The sequence below is a fragment of the Calliphora vicina genome, chromosome 3 (assembly GCF_958450345.1).
Source record: "Calliphora vicina chromosome 3, idCalVici1.1, whole genome shotgun sequence".
NCBI lineage: Eukaryota > Metazoa > Arthropoda > Insecta > Diptera > Calliphoridae > Calliphora > Calliphora vicina.
In genome coordinates, this window is record NC_088782.1 from 43801354 (window position 1) to 43822975 (window position 21622).

Here is a 21622-nt window from a genome sequence, read left to right on the forward strand (position 1 = left end):
GACTGACTCCACCTTGTATAAATTCGCATTGACAGGGTAGTAATTTCCTGATAACCAAATAAACAATTCAGCGAAAAGTTAAAAGAGAAAACAATGGTATTCGTCCAAATAAAGAAATTAATATGCACAGGGAAAATAAATAAAAAAAGTATACTAAGAACAATCGTTTACAACTAGAGATTGCATTATTCACAATTTTTAATAATCGCGATTACGATTAAAAAAACCTTTTTCTTCTGGGACCTCTTATTAACGATCTATGAATGATTTTAGATTTTTCATATAAAAATCGGTGGGAAATTTGAGTGATCGCAGATTATTGTCTTTTTCCTCTAGGACCTCTTATTACTCTATGAGTAATTTTAGATTTTTCTTATAAAAATCGATATTTGGTGGGAAATTTGAGTGATCACAGATTATTGTCCTTTTTCTTCTAGGACCTCTCATTAACAATCTATGAGCGATTTTAGATTTTTCATAAAAAAGTCGGTATTTGGTAAGAAATATGAGTGATCACAGATTATTGTCCTTTTTCCTCTAGGACCTCTTATTAACGCTCTGTGAGTGATTTTAAATTTTTCATATAAAAATCGATGTTTGGTAAGAAATATGAGTGATCGCAGATTATTGTGCTTTTTCTTCTAGGACCTCTCATTAACAATCTATGAGTGATTTTAGATTTTTCTTATAAAAATCGATATTTGGTGTAATGAGTAATCACAGATTCTCGTCCTTTTTCTTCTAGGACCTCTCATTAACAATCTGTGAGCGATTTTAGATTTTTCATAAAAAAGTCGATATTTGGTAAGAAATATGAGTGATCACAGATTATTGTCCTTTTTTCCTTTAGGACCTCTCATTAACCATCTATGAGTAATTTTAGATTTTTCTTATAAAAATCGATATTTGGACAATTTTATTGATCACAGATTATTGTCCTTTTTCCTTCAGGACCTATTTATAAGAAAAATCGAAAATTACTCATAGATGTTAAATAAGAGGTCTTAGAGGAAAAAGGACAATAATCTGTGATCACTCATATTTCCCATCAAATATCGATTTTTATAACAAAATTCTAAAATTACTCATAGATGGTTAATAATAACCTATTACAGATCACAGATTATTGTCCTTTTTCCTCTAAGACCTCTTATTTAACATCTATGAGTAATTTTAGATTTTTCTTATAAAAATCGATATTTGGTATGAAATATGAGTGATCACAGATTATTGTCCCTTTTCTTCTAGGACTCCTTATTAACGATCTACGAGTAATTTTAGATTTTTCTTATAAAAATCGATATTTGGTGGGAAATATGAGTGATCAAAGATTTTTCCTCTAGGACCTCTTATTAACGCTATATTAGTGATTTTAGATTTTTCATAAAAAAGTCGATATTTGGTAAGAAATATGAGCGATCACAGATTATTGCCCTTTTTCCTCTAGAACCTCTTATTACTCTATGAGTAATTTTAGATTTTTCTTATAAAAATTTATATTTGGTGGGAAATATGTGTAATTACAGATTATTATCCTTTGTCCTGAGTGATTTTAGATTTTTCAAATAAAAATCGATATTTGGTGGGAAATATTTGAGATCACAGATAATTCTCCTTTTTCCTCTAGAACCTTTTTAATTCGAAATAAAACAAATTTGTTTTTTTATTATTTTTTTTATTTATATGTATTTATTTTCTGTTTTACCAAATAAAAATGTGTTTTTACAAAAAGAAATTCAATTTTACATAAATTGTTTTTTATTTTTATTAATACATATTATTATTTTTTAAATGTTGCACATTTATTTTATCATTTGATTAATAATAGTACATAATATATATTAATGTTAATTATATATATTTGTTAATAATAATTATTTGTTTGTTTAATGAGTAAACAATAATTATTTTGCCGATGTATTCTTATTTCTGTTTTTACTGACATTTATTTTATTTAACAATTTTTTTTTTGTATTTTTTCTTTTCAATAATATATTTTGTTTATATTTAAATTAAATTGCGACTATATATACGGCCATTTTCTCTTTGCATTTAAAAATTATACTGCTAATAATAATAATCTATAAAAATAATAAGAATTATTATAATTTAAGGGTTTACAGTTTGTTTTTGTAGGTTATGTTGAATTGTCAAAAAATAAAGCAGCCTATTTTTAGGTGTTTATAACCTTAATAACAAACTAATGATCCGAAGAAATATTATTTGTATTTATTTGTTTCTTTTTTTTTTGTTGTTTTAAATAAAATAATACATTATTAACAGGTCAGATAAAAAAAAATATTAGAAGAAACTGTGAACACCTTAAATATAAAGTAGTATTTTATTTATAGTTTCTGTACTAAATTAATAAATTATGTATTTATAGTAGAAAAAAGAAGACACAACTTAAAGTTATTTGAGAAAAATAACGGTTAGACGTTTTTTAAATTTTATTTAAGATAGATTTTCTGATTTCGAAAAACTGTGGGGATTTGGTTATTTTATTTAACATTTCAAATAATTTCAAAGTTTTATTTAAAATGTTTTAAAAATTGTAGTCCTTCAGATACATTCTCCCCTTTTGTTTAATTTTTCTTAGATCCCAAATAATAATCTCAAAAATTTGTTAAAAAATTGCTTTCTTTTCTCATCTTTTTTTATGTTTGTTTTCAATATACAATTGAAAAAATGTAAACAAATTTAAATATTAACTTATATTTTATTAATCACATGCAAAAACATTTGTTGTTGTTTTTTAAATTTAAATTTTAAAAAATATATATAAAGACAGTTTAACATATAGAAAATATAGATTTGTTTTATTTTATTTTATTTTATTTTATTTTATTTTATTTATGCAATTTTTATTATAATTATGCAAAACTTGTCGTTATGGTTGTGCATTTTAGTTATATTTTTCTTCTTTATAATTTATTATTATTTAAATTACTTTAATAATTATTGGCTACTAACTAAGCTTTTTTATTTCGTTTATACTAAGAATTATATTTATTTAGTTTAATTTGTGTTACTTTATTTTATATGAAATATAATTTACATTTAAACATTTTACATTTATAATTAAAGATTTTTAATTTTTCAATTATCGTAGAAGATTTCCATGTCAATAATATAGAGCAATATATTCGTTTGTGTTCTAATAATTATATAGTGAGTATTAGATGAAATTGTTTATGAAATTTGTATAGAAAACATTTAAAAATATTGTATATATTTCTGTTAATATTACAAATTTCATCTGCACATTTTCATCTATTATTCACTATACCTATAGCTAATTATTAACCCTTAAATGGAAAATTAACCGGAATTGAAGTTAAACATTAAGTGTAAAAAATATGATAAAAAAATTAAAAACATATTACATATTTATTAGGCAGAGTTTGAGGAAGAACTTATATTGCAACTACAATATGTATATTCTCTACTTTAAATTTAGAGATTCTCAAGTTATTCTTGAAGTATAAGTTCAGTTTAGTTGTGTTTTAATAAATTCCTAAATGAGTAAACATTTAAACACAATTGCAACGACTTTATTATGGCCGTTTTGATTGTGTTTACATTCTAGCTACAATTCTCAGTTGTTCATGCATAAATTTCCTTTACTTTTTGCCATTTAGTGATTAATAATTTGTGTCCCTTAAAACAACAATAATTTCTATATATTGTATTTAATAATTCTTTATTTTGTTTTCAATTCATTATGTTTTCTTCAATTGTATAAAGCTTGTAAGTCTTCTAAGTTTTTTTTTTTGTTTAATTTTTTAATAGATTTTTTTTTATTAATTTACTAAAGTAAATTTCAGTTCTTCATGTACGTACTTAATATTTTTTGTTTGAATTTTTATTTATTCTTAATTTTTTTTTTACAAATTTCACAAAATCTTGTTTGTTTTTCTATTTATATTGTGCTTTTAGAAAAAAGAAAACCTTTCTTTTACTATTTTATTGTTGTATTTTATATATTTTAAACTTTAAATTTAAAAAAAGGAACAATTATAGTTTTTTTTTGTTATTTATCATTTTCTTTTACTTCGTATTAGCTGTGTTTAGGTGTGATTTTGGTTTATTATTTATTTATTTAATTATATATGTATTCTTTTCTATAAATTATAAATTCCAGTATTAATGAGCAATTTATGGTTAGAATTTTTGTGTTGATAGAATTGAATGTTTATGGCACCTTTTTTCTTGTTGTTGTGTGGTTATTTTGTGAGTAAATGTTTGTTGGGCAAATGTTTGTAATCAAAATCGAAACAAAAAAGCAACCCTGTGTTTAACGGTTTTGTTTACTACGTTTACAGGGTTGCATTTACAGTTTAAGGGAATCATGAGGAGACTTCAACGCCATGTAGTTTTTGTTAAATGTAATTTTATTTAATTCTAAAAATTTGTTAATTGCCTAAAAACAAGTTCTCTTTTTGTTTTAATTTCTAATAAAAGATTTACATTTCTATTTAGCTCTTTGGACTTTCTTTAGATTCAAATTATGTACGTAAGTATTTATCATTTTCTTTCTGTATACATTATATTTTCGAAACACCAACAAAGATTTTGTTTTCATTTTTTTTATAAATTTTAACAAAGTTTTTAAACTTTCTTTTATCACTTTTTGTTTATTATATGAAAATACGTTGTGTTGTTTTTCTTTAAAGAATTCTTGCACTTGTTATTGCTGGTTGGTATTTTGTTTGTTTGTATGTAAATTGTTTTTGTTTTTTAAGAATTTCTTTAATACTCTAAGAGCGTTTAAGAGCAAGTTATATGCATTTAGTCGAGTTCGTTAATTTGTATATATATATTAGATTTATATATAAACTACATAATTTATAAAACAGAGTTGCACCCTTGGATTTTTAAAGTATATTTTTAATATAACTTAAAAAATCGTATCGTTGTTAAAAATTGTATGACTAGTACACAGTAGAGAGAAGTTAAACTCAATAAGTGTATTGTGTTGGAAGAACTGCCAGTTCCTACCGCAGGTACAATCTCATTTTCGATAGGATCAGCCTCAGAGCGAGGATTGAAGGGCAGCGAGGAATGACCTGAAATTAGAGAAGAAACACAAATATTTATTAAAGAAAATCGGTTTGAATTGTGATAAACAAATAAACTTACCACCTCCGGAGCCATCACCGGATCCTTGCATATGATATTCTTCATCGTCGACATCATCAGTCATGCGGCCAGAACCCTCATCATCATGACCAGCCATATCACTTTGAATATCATTGATTGTCCTAGTGGTAGATGGTATCTAAGGGAATAAAAAATATTTCATGGGTTTAAAAAAACGAATTTTCAAAATTGAAAAATAAAGAGATAATTATTTGTATAAGAATTTAAAATTAAAGTCGTTTTTAAATAAATGTATGAAATTTTCAAATATTTCTTGTATTTTTTTAAATATATATAAATGCTTGTATCATTGAAAACTTACCGCTGTAGCAATATTTTTGCGTATTTTCAGTAATTTATCAACCAATTCATTCAGTTTTGTGGGTTGAGCATTTGGTTCCAATGGCACTTCTGGATTATAACGTTGTGTATCAATGCCACTTGTCATTACCAATTGTGTATAGTCACCAACACGATCACCAATCCAACAATGACGATCATTTCTTTGGATATCCTCATCTTCGCAGACACTAAAAACACAAAGAGAAGAATAATTTTTATAAATGCTATCAATTAGAAGCTAAACTAATTATTTCTTTTAAACCACAGTACTTTGTCAAAAAATCTTACAACTAACAGAACATTTGTCAAAAATAATAGTAATTCATTTCGGAGTTTGTTTAATATTTTTTAAAATCTTTAACTTAATCCAAATTATGCTTATTTACATTATAAAGAAAATAAAGGTCTCAATTCATGATATCATGATGGGTAGATTCCTGGTTCCCACTCAAGGATGTGGAGTAAGTTTTCAGTTCAGTGAGACATTTAATTGTTAATTTATTTCTAACAAATTTTATTTCGTTTCAAATATAGACCTATTGTCCCCAGCCCTTGCGAGATGTTATATTGAATGTGATATTTTTTGGTTGTGGTTTAATTGCACCATTATATTTTTGCATAATACGTGATATTTTACGTAAAATATGCAGTTATAAATATAAAATTGTTAATATTAAAAAATAATTTAATTTTTAGCAGCTGTTTTAGATTTTAAATTTATTTTAATAGTTAAGACCGTTATTGTCTAATATGTATTTGATATATAGAGTTATCTCTAAACTTTGATATATATAAAAACTGCCTTTGGTCGTGATGATTAAAATAATCTTTTCAGATGTTTGAAATAAAACTTATTTCATAGAACTACTATTAATTACCTAAAGTCTTTGTAACAAATGTAACGGTTTCAAAACTATGTACTTTAAACAAATTAAAAAATCAAGTGAAACTTGAAACGGTGTTCCGGCAACATATACATACATATGTAAGACGAGGACTAAACCTCATTGACAATAAAAACTTAATTTAAAGTTAGATCTAACTATAGGACATTATTTTAAAAATTATGAATTAAAATAAATTTTGTGGTTTAATTTAACTCCCATCAAAATTTTCAATATTTTTAGTGCTAACTTTAATTTTGTTAATGGTTCTAAAACTATTGAATTCCAAATCATATAATTTTTACTTACTTATTAACAATGTTTGAGTAGAATTCCTTTGATTTATCAATGGTGGATAAGAAACGTAAAATTTCAGAATCAGCTGGGGTTGCCCATTTAATATTGTGTGGCATAGGTGGTTTGGCTTCTTGTTCCATACTTAATGATGCCAATAATTTAGGAGTACCACAAGTTTTTTTGACCTGAAATAAAATAAAGAAAAATATTAATTATGTGTAAAAATGTAAATAACATAAAACAATTATTATGGTTCTTTTCCTAATCAGAAATAAAAAAACGAAAAAAAAAAACTTAAAATGTGGAATACTCCTAATTCAAATCTAATCTAAATTGAATTAAAATATACAGTTAATAAAAGATACAATTTTATTTGAACCCTCTACCTTTAATAAGCATAAGTTTAATAAAACCCTAGCATTAACTTAACAAACCCATTTAAAACTGTCTTTATTTGAAAATTTGCTTTAATTAATAAATAATTTCCCTCACAAGTTAAGACTTTTAATAATAATAACAGATATTGCCATAATATCCATGTTAAATACATCTTTATTTGCTAATTTTATTTCTTTCAACAAATCTCCTAAAATTATTATTAGTTAAGCTTTTTTGTTCTTGGCGATTTAAATCACAGCTTTGACCACAGCAACATTAGTTTATCATTAGATTTTCTACAGATTTCTAGCGAATTAAGAACGGTCCAAGTGTTTATATTAATATTTCTATGAAAATCCAAAAGAAATTTATAAACTGTGTTTTAAATAAATTAATAACTTTATATCTGACAATTGTGCATAAAATAGTTTAAGTCAAGTGTGTGTTTAATATAAAAAAAACAATAAATAAAGTTTGCCAAATTTTTTTTTCCTGCCTTCATTTTCTTTGTGCAAAAACAACAACTATTAATACCACATTTGTGCGGACATTGTTAGTGTCGTTGCAAATAAATAAATTTAATGTATGTTTTACAAAAAGTTCTTGTTAAATGGTGACAAAAAATAAATATGTATGTATGTATGTAGTATGCATTTATTAAAATGTTTATATATTTTCTTTTGACTAATAACTTGTCATAAATTGCAACAACAACAAAAAAAAGTGGGAATATATTAATGTGTTTGTAGAAGAGTGTGTGTAACTTGGACAGAAGAAAAAAGGAAAACAAACAACAACAAAATATGACAATTCATTTTATTAACTTGACTTTACTAAACATATTTATGTTATGCATGTATGTTTGGATGTGTTTTAGTTAAGGAATATGATTTTTGTTGTTGTTGTTGCTGATTCTTGTTCTTCTGCTGCATGCAAATACGAAACATGTTTATTAGATTTTAATTGTTTGTTGTACTGCATACTAACTAAATAAATGTTTGTTTACATTTTAAACAACAACAAAGAACAAGTTCACAGACACTGATAATGCGAATAAGAACTTAAGAACGAAAATTTAAAATACAAATTGTGAAATTATGAAAAAGTTAAAGACTAAAATATAAAAATGGTAAAAACCGAAATTGCTTAACTCAACAAGAAATGTGTTTAGAAACATTCCAACTTCTTAATGAAAATGCTAAGGTGAGTAAAGATTTAAGAAAAAAAATTTTAAAATATGAAAATAAAAACTAAACCTGAAGTTTACTGTAACTATACTGTAAAAAATCTCCATTAAAAATTTAACCAAATTAAATAGTGCTAACTTAAGGTATAAACGTTTTTGTTAAAGGGGTTAGGTAGCTAAAAACCAAGTATGTGAGATATATGTATGTAAAGAAATAATACTGAATTTTGAATTAGGATTTAATCACGATTTAATTCAGATTTTAAATTTTTCCAAATACGTATAAGTAATTGGTTATGCTGTTGATAAGACTAGCCTCTAGTCACAAAAGCCTATTATCTTGAGTAGGTATGTATCTATTTACTCAGATGTTCAATATGGCTATATATTTTACCTGGTATTCAATGTTAAAAAGCTCAATATTTTCAGAATTTTATGTTAGGTAAAGTTGTAAAGTATCCTAGGGTGGGTAAATAAGTTCATGACTTTTTGAATTTCCTGCCTCTTAACTGAAAGGGCAACATTGCTCCAACCAGCAGAAATCTGTCAATTGACTCCTGTCAAAATTTGAACAAGCTGCGTCATTTAGTTTGTGTTTGACAGCCCACTGTGGGGCAGAATCAAAATGTTTTGGAAATAAATCTGGCATTTATAAACGGCTGGTCCGATCGGGATAAAATTATAATGGGCTCTACAAATGCTCCATGGGCGGGGTCTCAAAGTAGGGTACCTTCGACACGTAACATTTTTAAATACGTGCAATTTATTTTGTTTCACATCCGGTTTCAAAGATTTTTATATTTTTGGAAATTTTTATCGTGTGCTATTTTTTATCTTATAATTTCCGAAATTTAAAAATTTTGCCATAAATTGGCCCGCTTTTAAAATTTAGGGCGTATTTTTGGACCGAATGAAATTGATTTTTTTGTTAGCTAGACAACTAAATTACCAATAAAATACAAACGATTTTAAAGCAATATCAATTATGGGTCCAAAAATAAAATATTTTCAATTTAAAAATTAAAAAAATTTTAGAGTTTTGCTGTTTTTTTGGCGAAAATGTGACTTAACTCTTTTTTATTAAAAAAAATATTATTTAAGAAAATAAATATAACAATTTTATGTTTTTCTGTAAGTTATTTTTACGGTGAAGATTTTGGTATAAAAAATATGTCATATTTTTCGAATATGTCGTCCCTACACCCTTCAGAATTTGACATATTTTTTCCAAAGCTGGGATCAGAAAACAGTTTTGGAAGGAAATGTGGACCAAAAATTCTTTCAAACATTTAAATATTGAGCACCCTAAAGACATGAAAGACCTGTATTATAGATTTTATATGCAAATGTTTGCATTTTATAGCAATATTTCCCCAGTACTTAACTAAGTATTTAACTATTTTTGCTGTTTTATTATTATTTTCATGCTATTTAAAACAGAGACAAACAAACAAATTTACATTGTTCTATGTACTTCAATTTAATTTGTATTTAGTCCTTAGCAACAAGCTGGAAAACATGTTAATACTATTCATTATATTCATTATTATGTGAGTTTTTTTTTCGTACGACTGCATGTACTTACAAGCAACACAACTACAATTCACAGCTATAATTCGTTTAACAAAATTTTGTTTTATCGCCATTAGTTTTCCCAACACTTTAGCAGCAAACATATAATGGCCGTAAAACCAGCCACAAGTGTTGTGCGTTTTGTAATTTATGCTGCAACTAAGTCTACAATGCAACTAACTCCGTCTTCTGCCTCCAAGTAGTACATCTCTCTGTAGACTACTGTTTAATATTCTTCAACTCTATTGTTTTATCATAATGAGGGAGTAAGTAGTTGTACATTAAGATAGTCAAGGCAATGCGAAAGGATTATTTCTTAAGCAATTTATAAATATTCAATTTACTTGAAAATCATTTCATGTCGAAAGCATTTGTAAATACCTGTGTTTATTTATATTTTCTTCTACTTATTTCTTTAAGCATTTATTATGTATTCAAATAAAATTGTTTTGCATTTGGGTACGTACTAGGTAGTTTGTATATGACAATCTTCCTTGGTGCAAAATGCCATTAGGAATTCAGTTTACAAAATCATTTCTATAATTTTATGTATTCCAAAGGCTGTGTTAAGCGAATTTATCCTAAACAGGAAGTGAAAAGTGTTGTAGTGAAATGGTGGAGGGAGGAGTTTGAAAAAATATCTTGCTTTTATTTGAAATAGTTTTTTAACAGTTGTCCTATTTAAAATTTAATGATGCTGATCATGTATTTCTTTATGTCTAACTATTTACATTAAATAACGATTTAAACATTGTTAATTGGATGTTGTGAAAATACAGATAAAGGGTGGTGATTCATTTACAATTTTTGGTGACTGGTGTCAACTGTCATCTTATTTTTATACCCTTCACCTTCATGAGAAGGGTATATATAAGTTTGTCATTCCATTTGTAATTTCCACAATATAATTTTCCGACCCTATAAAGTATATATATATTTTGGATTCTTATAGATAGCAGAGTCGATTTAGCCATGTCCGTCTGATATCTTCGGGATCCAAATCTTCAATAATTCTGTCAGACATGCTTTCGAGAAGTTTCCTATTTAAAAATCAGCAAAATCGGTCCACAAATGGCTAAGATATGAGGAAAAAACCAGGACAACCTCGATTTTTTACCTATTTTTGACCTATATCTGGATTACTAAGTCATCAATATAGACAATATGGATATCTAATGATAGATATTTCAGACCTTTGCAACACTGCATATAAGTTGGACCTACAATGGGTCGAAATCGGAAAAAATATTTTTTAACATGAATTTTTTTTTCCACCAAAAAAAAATTAAAAAACCAAAACTTTTTTTTAAAATTTAAAAAAAAATTTTCAAATTTAACAAAAAAAAATTTTAAAATTAAAAAATTTGAAATAACAATTTGAAAAATGTTTTTTTCCAAAAAATTAAAAAAACTACTTTGGAAAAAAAAAATTTTGTTTACCTAAAGATATTTAAAATTTGAATTTTGAAGTATAATTTGGTGAAGGGTATATAAGATTCGTCACAGCCGAATATAGCTCTCTTACTTGTTTTTCAGTATTTTTTGAAAATTTATAATGGAAAGACTTACACATTCAAATTATTTAGCTATATTACTAAAATCAGCGTTCTGTGAGAACTGAGGCCACTATTGTCAATACTATTCCAAATTTGGGTATCACGTTGTTGGATGGCACACGACTGAATAGACCACATCCAGCCGGTAATGAGAAGAATATTGGTGCTGCAGCGGAAAGTGTTCCCAGCATCTTGGCTTCTCTTGGCAAATCGTTCCATAGACTTGTCGAAATTTATGCCAGTATCTTGGTTAAAAGACTTGCAAAATTCAACTCGTTCAAGAATTGAAGCCGCCAGGCTTGAATTTAAGCTTTAATTGCAATCAATGGGATCCACAATAGCTTGGTTTAGTGACGAGGATCATTTAAGGTTAAATGGATACGTAAATAAACCAAATGCCGCATTTGGGCTGATAAGCAACCAGAAGACATTCTCGAACTACCTTACATCCACAAAAATACACTGTTTGATGTGGTTTATGGGCTGGTGGAATCATCGATCCATATATATTTTCCAATGTTACATCCACAATACTGAACTATTAAGCAACTAGAAGAGATTCTCGAACTACCTTATATATCTTAAGGTTGCGGGTTCGATTCCCTCCAAAGACTCTGGGTGTTTTCGGCAGACAAGCCAAAAGGTTTCGCAGTTTGAGTTTGTTAAAAAAAAACATTTTGGTGAGCAAATTCCGGACCTGTCAACTGGCTGCCTAGATCGTGTGATATCACACCTGTGGATTTTCTTCCTTGGACTTATGTCAACCCAATGTCTCGCTATAGCAAGACATTCTTTGATCGACTAGAATTTTTGGGATATTTATATTGTTTTTGAGGAGATAAGGTAACATTCATCAACAACGTTTGTACGGATCCCTGGAAATGGGGACAAGACATAAATCTGGCCGACAAACAACACCAAACTAAAAATATAAAGCTATTTAACAAAGTTAGCTCGTCGCATCATGTATATCAGGAAGTGATAACTATATTTTTACTGATAACATGGCGTCTAGAGAGAATGTGTCCATAACTTTGAAAATTGTTGATCAATGCTTGATGACTCCTGAGAAGATAGTGAGATATTTTCTTCGTATAGGTCCCTGGACGTGGGGGTAAAGAACGTAATTTTCCGGTCAAAGTAGGAAAGGTAGGAATATCTACAACTCCTCAGGAGAAACCATGGCATTTCGTCGCATCATGGATATTAGGAAGTGATAACTCTCTTTGGATCTATTAGATCCAATGAGAGAATCTGTCCATAACTTTGAAAATTGTTGATTAATGCTTGATGACTCCTGAAAATATAGTGAGATATTCTCTTCGTATAGGTCCCTGGACGTGGGGATATAGAACGTAATTTTCCGGTCAAAGTAGGAAAGGTAGGATTATCCACAACTCCTCAGGAGAAACCATGACATTTATTGGCAACACTTGTTTGGGTCCTTGGTTATGAGGAGTAAATTTCATATTATTCTCTAAATATTCACTGCTTGCAAAAGAAATTTAAAATGCATTGGGAATCACTGAAATACAAATGAACATTTCATAATTTCATGATTTTTAGCAATTATTTTTGCAATTTTTCTATTCATTCTCTGTATTAATTACAGATAAATATGTTTTTTTCCTAATATTGTTTTCTTCTTAATTGATTTTCAAATACGTAAATCCTAAAAAGACTTTTGCACAAATTTTATTCCTAGATACTTGTTTCAATTTGTAAATTGTCTTTTGATTTCGTTTTTTTGCTTCGAACATTTGTAAGAGTATGTTGAGTGAAAGAAAACTTACCTTTGTTTCCAATTCGGGGCCATTTTCCATAGCTCTCATTATTGTTTCTGATAGTTTACTATCCAATTGTTTAATGACTGTAACAATGCCAGTATCAGAACGTATATGAGTTGTGACCAAATTATCAATGGCATCAACTACATTTGACCAAGGACTATCCAATACACCAGCATATTGAGCCGAACAGCCTCTGTTGTAAGTAAGAATAAACAGAAAACGAGACAAAAAAGAAAAAAAGATGTAAAATACAATCAAATTGAATCAGAAAGCTAAAGGAGAGTGATGTAACAATATGAAATTGTGTAATACTTAAGTACAACACACAGAGCGACAGACAAAGATACAAAACACAATGGTCTGTCCAGTTGTCTGACTGTCTGTCTATCTAATAAATTTACAATACAGCAGACAGAACTTAATACATACCTTAATACGTTCATGCAATAACTGTAACAGGGCTTAACATGCTCCTTTTGTAGACCATTACAACTGGGACAAAAACTCATTTTGAGCAAATGCTTCTGACAGCTCTCACTCAAATGTGTGGCATATAATTCATCAGTTTCACTTAGAACTTCAGCACTTTGATATAAAGCATTGATGAAAATGTGGGCCGTTTGTAGACTTTGCACTAAATTGCGTGTTATTTCTTTGGGTATAGCACCGAACGGCTGCAAATCATCGTATGTGTGTTTCAAACAATTAATATAGTCTTCATGCAATTCACCATAACTTTGTTTATTCAAATGTACCACTTGATGATAGGCCACCGGGAATAAATTCACAAAGAACTTATGGATGGCATTTTCCAAAGAGGTGGCACTAACCGTTTCACTTGATTTTAAATTGCTGAAATTAATGAGAAAGAGAGAGAAATAAATAAATGATAAAATAATTGATTTAAATTAAAATAAATGTAAAAGGAATTTACATATTTATGAACTGGGTTCAGTGACATGGGCAAGAAGTTTGTCTAGAAAAAATACAATACGTATAAAAACGGGAGTGATTTTCATATAAAATCTCTAGACGAATATTTGTTTCGTTTGTGTGAATCAGTCAGTCCTTGAGGGATGTAGCTGAGTATAATCCAAAGTAGATCGGTTTAACTATTATCTGAGAAAACACCAAATTTAAAGCAAAATGATGATTTATAGTATCATAGGAGCTCAGGAAGGAATATCTATACTTTTACTGATAGATCTAGATCCCTACAGAATGGCGGATCTATGAATGTCCTACGTCTCTGAAGGAGATATCAAGACATTTATCAGTAAACTTTAATAGACTCGCACTTTTGAGAGAAAACTTTAAGCATATCGGACAGGGATATAATGTTTTTGATGACAACACAGCCTTTAGATTCTTAGACAATGTGTTCTCCATGAATGTCGGATGTCTCTGGAGGAGATAACGAAACCTTTGTACGGATTCCTGGACATGGGGACTTAAAGAAAAACTGTCGAGATGATCCACTTACAAAAATCTGTACTTTTGAGAGCCAACACCAAACGGAAAATAGAAGCCTATTTAAGAAGTATCATAAGTTCTCAGGAAGGAATATCTAGGCTACCTAGCTATCAGTTGGTTGGTTGGTTTACATGGTAGTTCCCTGCACGCGATCAGTCAAGTAGAGTCGAAAGGACAAGATCACACCACACTAGCTATCAGGGAAATGAAAACATCAAGCGAACATCATGAACATTGGGCTGATAGCAAGGCGGCCAATAGATCCTAGAGCATGTGGTAATAACTTAGAAAATTATTCATGAATGCTGGATGTCTCTTGAGAAGAAAGCAACCTTTGTATGGATATCTGCAAATAGGGACAAGACAAATGTCAGGCTGATCGACTTGAAAGAAAATCTGGACTTTTGAGCTGCAACACCAAACAAAAAATATAAAACTATTTAACATCATGGATATCAGGAAGGGATAACTATATTTTTACTGACAACATTGCGATGCAAGAAGAATGTGTCCATAACTTTGAAAATTGTTGATCAATGCTGGATGTCTCTTGATAAGATAGTGAGATATTCTCCTCGTTTCAGATTTCTTCAATTTTCAGGTCAATGTAGGAAAGTTAGGAATATCTACAACTCCTGAGGAGAAACTGCAACATTTATGAGCATGAGGACATAAATGTCAATTTCCATGCTATAGATTCTCCAGTAATGAGAAGCAAGAACTTCTACTCAGAAATTTCCCCGCTCTGAATGACATAAGAATTAGTCTCTTTGAATACCGGAGGCTCACTGATATGACTATCTATTTCTACTACTTACATGGCTGTAATAAACACATTTATAAACTCAACAGTGACATAAAAATGAGAATCTTTGGATACCGGCTGCATACCGATAAGTCTTGTCTTTCTACATATTAGTTGTAGGATGGGGATGGCGTCCGTAGATAAACCAAACCTAACTTTCCAAGGTGAGCTAACGATACCGATAATCTATCAATATCTGTCATTTATTCTCACTTAGTTATTGATCAACAATGCTTCGAAAATGTCGAATTTTGTGCCAACAAAGCGTCATATGCGCGAAATTTTGCTTTACTTCTTTAATTTGAAAAAGTTCCGCTAAAGCACACCGCTTGCTGGCCGAAGCTTATGGTGAATGTGTTCCCTTGGTTTCAGTGAGCGAGAGATGGTTTGTTCGATTCAGAAGTGGAGATTTTGAAGACAAAGATCGCCCAGGCCAGCCAAAAGAAGTTTCAGTGAGCGAGAGATGGTTTCTGCGGTTCAGAAGTGGAGAAAGAAGTGGAGAAAAGAAGTTTGAAGATCAAGAATTGGAGGCATTACTCCATGAAGATTGTTGTCGAACTCAACAAAAGCTTGAAAAATCATTGGGAGTTACTCTAACAGCAATTTCGAAATTGTTGCTGCAGGATTTATCCAAAAACAGGGAAATTGGGAACTATACGAATTGAAGACGAGCGGCCTTAAAAGACGATTTCTCATGTCGGAAATGCTGATTGAACGCTACATAAGAATAAAATTTTTGAAGCGAATAATTTCTTACGATGAAAAATGGATCCATTACTACAAGCCGAAGCGTGAGAGATCGTATGTGAAGACCGGCCAACAAGCCGAATCCACACCAAAGCCAAATATTCATGGCGCTAAGGTAATGCTCTGTATTTGGTGGGGGCAAAATGTGTCCTATCTACTACAAGCTGCTGAAAGTTGTGACCAAACATGAAACGTAATATTCCATCATGACAACGTTCGGCCACATGTTGCAATACCTGTTAAAAAGTTTTTAGAATCAAGTGATTGGGACCGTGCCTCGTCCGAACGATCCCTCTGGGATACGCTTCACTTTGGAACAAAATATCTGATATTGGCTTGATTCGGTCTTGGCCTCAAAAGATGAGCAGTTATTTTGGCTCGGAATCCATATGTGGCCAGAAAGATGGGAAAATGTCATATCTAACAATGGCCAATACTTTAAATACTTTTATATTGTACAAATGTTTCAAATTAAAAGCTAACAATTTGAAAAAATCCCGTATTTTTAAGTCATATACCCAATATATTTGTCTAAATTTATCTTAAACTACTATACAAAACTTACCTTATAATCTCTGAATATAATTGTCCAATCAATTTTCGTGATAGAGGTAACATGCGCTTATACACTTGAGAGAATATATTAATTGTTCTATTCTCTGATTGTTGGGCCAATTCCAAAATGTGAGCTAAAAAGAAATAAAAAGAAAAAAATCATGATATATTTATGACATTTTGGAAATGAAATCATACTTGAGATGTTATAATATAAATAAAAAACAAAAGTATCCCTTTTCAACTGGCATTTCTTTTATTAAGTGTCAAATTTGACGTTTGTATGTTTTCTACATGTTCTTTGTTTTACACTATTTATGGGGGTAGCAAAAATCTCTCTATATTTGAAATTGTAGCAAATTCAGTTTTATTAAATTATGAAATTGTATGTGGTTATACTAGTCTGCAGCCCCTGCCCTTATATACATACAAACATATATTGATTTAATAGAATTATTTTTCTGCAAATCTTATTGTCTTTATAGTGGCGAGTATGTACAAACATATATATGTCTAATATTGTGTGTCCTTTTGTTATGTCCATTTGTTCGGTTACCAACTGTCTGTTTGTCATTTGGTTTTGTTGGTATTGTGAAAATTTCTTAATTAAAATTCGATTTATTATAAGGGCATTACATTCATTCATTCATACATATGTTTATTTATATAACATATGTTTTGACCGGATATTGGCTACATGTGAATGTTTTGTATTTTATATTTATGTTTTGCCATTTTATGTCAATGACAAAATCCAATTATATTGTATTTTAACTTTATATTTAATATTTCTTTTGTAGTCTTCCTCATGTAGTTCTTAATCATCATAATCTTCTTTTATAATAATGATGATGATTTTTTCCCCCAAAGCATTTATTTGTTTGTTACTATAAAAATGAAATTAATTTTATAATATTTTAGATTTGATTTGTTAGATTTCCTCAAAAAAGAAATTATTAAATTAATACACTAAGATTTTATTAGGTTTTTTAAATTGGCCAATAATAAACAAAAAATCCTAAGGGCAAATATTGCAAACAGAAGTTTGGGTAAATTTTAAATTATTAATTCTTCATGCAACCCAGCATAAAGTTGTTAATTTGTTTCATATACCGATAGTTCTGATAACACTGTATGTAATTTTTTAAGTCATGGAAATATAGCCATATAACTGAAAGGCCTGTGTCTTCCAGTTTTGCGCAAAGTCATGCACTTTTTTTATGAACCTCCAAAGATTTGGGGCCTCGGTGTCATTTTTGCAAAAAAGTGATAATTTTCTCAGGCTCATATCTTGCAAACAGTTCGGAATTTTGATTTACTCTTTGAGGGAAAGTTGTAGCCCTTGTCATAAAGAACAAAAATTTTGAACATTTTAAATCAAAAAAACTTCATCTTCAAGATCAAAATCGCAAAAAAACTTTAAAAAATTAAAAATAATTTTTTTTAAAGCTGCCTAAAAGCATGCTTTAGTTAATAATAATTTAATAGTTTATGGCCCAAAACACTTAATTCCTTTAGTTTTTTTTTACTAACTCATATATTGACCTACCTAAACGGTGTTAAGAATTATTCCTAGGAAGTTCATATTGTTACGTTTTAACCTTTTAAAAACGCTGGTTTATTTCCTTTAAATAAACCGGATACTTTTGATTGCAAATAAAAGCCGTTTAATAGTTTGAAAATTGTAACAACTCTTTATTTAAAATGTACAACAACCACAGAATTAAATATTCACTCAATGTTTTTTATACACGTTTATAAATTCTCAGAAATACAGACACTTTATAATGTACACGAATTCACTTGAAAAATACAGCACACTTTAAGGCACTCAGTTGATGTTTATAAACTGACTAACGACTGCAACCTCTGCCACTATTTATAACACTGCTCTCTAGATTTCTATTTAACTGTCTAGAGGTTTCTAATACATACGCCACCTGTGGTGTACTTTCTACAATGTTCTTTAACTGAATATTCGAATTCGAATATACGGTCGCAGCAAACAGCGTTGCCAACTTACGATCAATGGTCAACTGAAAGCTTTTATTCAATGTTAATGATGCCCACAGATATGTTACAGTTTGCTATTACAGCACTGTTATTTGAAAGCATTAGGCTACTTTTAAATCAGTCGTTAAAATCGTTATATTTGAATTCAAGTACAATTTCGTAACAATATGTACTAGAAAGTTGTTTATTCAGATCTTAGGTACATTTTTGTAGTTGAGTGTTTCTTTGAATTTTGAACGGTTTGTTACCTATGGACCTGAATAGGGTCTTTGTGTTGCACTGTGTAGGCAAACACTACACAAAAGTAACTAGTTACCAATCCACTTACAATATGTTAAGAAGTAAGCAGTGACTTATGTAAATATTATTAATGTAAAAATCTTTACAAATTAGTAACATGTTTTAAATTATTTCCTATAAATAGGTTGTTAGTTTATTTTATAAAACTTCTTTTATCTTAATTTTAAAACACATTTTAAAACTATTTACTTAAACCGGAAGCTATGTTTAAAGGAATACACAACTACTAACGGTTTTCTTTTAACCACTTAGATATTTCCTTTCTGCTAAAAGCTTTATATTTCTTACTTTATCCTAATAATAGAACTATAAATCTAATTAAATAATTTATTTTATTTTCATCTTGATGCACTTTTCATGTTTACTTTTACCCTGTTGTAAATTGTGTAAATATATTTGTTTATGTTTGTGAGTTTACATTTACAAATAAATTAATTATCTGTTAAATTAATTGTTGCTGTATATAAATAAAAATCCTGTTTTTTTTACACACTTCTTTTAAATAACCGCCACTTTTTTGTCGCTTTTGTGAAAAAAAAACCTTTATTCATTAATGGACTGCATGTAATTTTTTTTAATTATTACAACGTTTAAAACTTGAAAAGCGAAATAAAAACCTGTTGCTTTATTTTTTTTTTTTTGGTTTGAAAATTTTTGTTGTGGAATTTTAATTTAATATGCAGCCGTGTAATTTGATGTGACCATGTCAGTTTTGTTGGGTAAATATTGTAATGGAAATGTAAATAGTGGCGGTGTAAATGGGTGGTCACCATTTAACATATAATTTAAAATAATTAACGAAATAAATAAATAATTTAAATGTTAACGTGAATAATAGTGCTTAATTTAATATTTAAAATAAATAATGTTTGAGATTCACTAGTTATTGGGACAAGGTAGAGTCAAGTCAAGGTAGAATTAAGCTATTTTAGTGTTTAGCTAACTCTATTAGGGAAGATTAAGAAGGCAGCCAGCCAGTGATAACCGGCTGACTTATTGATCCCTTTGTGATACCAGAAAATAATCATGTCTCCCGAAAACGATCATGATTCCAATCAGGATCTTTGCTTATTACTTGGTGGTTCGATGTCAAAACAGTCTAATGCAAGAATGCTCGAAATGATTTTCCGGCACCCAGAATAGCTACACGAAAAGGATCATGATTCCAATAGGATCTTTGAATATTAGTTGACGGTTCGATGTCAAACCAGTCTAATGCACGAATGTTCGAATTGATCTTCCGGCTCTCAGAATAGCTACACGGCATTCATGTACCACATCAGAGAAAGATAGAGATTTAAACGTTGGCACCCAGACTAACTCCAGGTCAGAATGTCTTATCATCTCATTAAGATACTCACTGCATTAATGTACCAATCTAGATGTCATGTAGACACCAGAAAGAGATTTAATCGCAGGTTCATTGTCGGTACATATCTGGGTACCTCAGCCAGTGCAACGCACTCTTTATGATCGAGAACTCAGCCTGTATAACCCTGCACTGATCGCGCTGCATGAAAGCGGTGAATGTAGTGGTCATAGATTTGTATGTTAGATTTAAAACGAAGCATCACATAACAAAGCATACCTGTCTGGCATCGATACAGAAAACTATCTCAAGGAAGAGAGTGCTGTAGTCAATAATCTCACGGATGTTAGTGACACTTCACAAAATAGCGATCGATACAGGAAAGTCTATCAAGGAATAGTGTGCAATAGTCAGTATTCACAAGATTTTAGTGATAAATCGCATGACCATAATTCTCAGGCCTCCATTCCATAATAGTAAACCTGACCGCCGAGTTCAGAGCCAACTGTTTGGTCATGAGGTCGTCCGGCAGCTAGTGCATCATAACAAACAATAGCGTTCTATGTAGAGTAACTGTGAGGTCTGAAAGATCTTTAAAATAGTCCTGCAGACTTAGATCCATATCTTAAATTTCGAACGACGAATCGCCTAACAAAGCTGACCCGTCCGGGATCGATACAGAAAGGACTATCAAGGAAGAGTGTGCAGTAGTTAATATTCACAAGGATGTTAGTGACACATCGCACAATTCTCAGGCCTCCAGTCCATAATAGTGAACCAGGCCAGTGCATCATAACAAACAATGGCGTGCTACGTAGAGTAACTATGAGGTCCGCAAGATCTTTAAGATAATCCTGCAGTTGGTGGATTTAGCAAGTGCCATCCATGAAACCACTGAATCAGATATTAGTATGGCATTAAACACCATATCGAATAAACACTTTCTTGGATTAATACCCCAGATATTTCCCATGGTCATCCTACATAAATATATGGCAATTGCTGCCTTGGAAACACTCGGTAGAATAATTCCCTGATACTTCGCACTGTCCAAGAGCGTTGTAGGAAAGACAGTATCTAGTACTTTCTTGAGAAGAAAACAAGGTAAATTTTTCTAGGATTCCCATAAATAGCCACAACAACTTCATCCTTAAACATTTTACACATCATGGTATCACGTTTTAAGAGAAAGAAGCTAATCGCAATGTTGCAAAGGAGTGGCAACAGAATCCCTTCCTGCAGGGAATCATGATAAAAGTATATTGTACCAGAC

The 21622-nt window shown here is 29.7% G+C and overlaps 1 protein-coding gene across 1 annotated transcript in view; it reads right to left on the bottom strand.

Annotated features, from left to right (window-relative positions):
• Positions 1–1654: 1654 nt before the first annotated feature.
• Positions 1655–21622, bottom strand: part of dally (division abnormally delayed protein) — a 224686-nt gene continuing 204718 nt past the window's right edge. Inside the window, exons 3-9 of the mRNA XM_065502862.1 lie at positions 16738–16861; positions 13577–13999; positions 13151–13340; positions 6678–6850; positions 5465–5672; positions 5143–5281; positions 1655–5069 (exon numbers count right to left, since the gene is read on the bottom strand). Coding sequence (XP_065358934.1) covers positions 4891–5069; positions 5143–5281; positions 5465–5672; positions 6678–6850; positions 13151–13340; positions 13577–13999; positions 16738–16861 — 1436 coding nt within the window. The 3' untranslated portion in view covers positions 1655–4890. The remainder of the gene's footprint in view (positions 5070–5142; positions 5282–5464; positions 5673–6677; positions 6851–13150; positions 13341–13576; positions 14000–16737; positions 16862–21622) is intronic.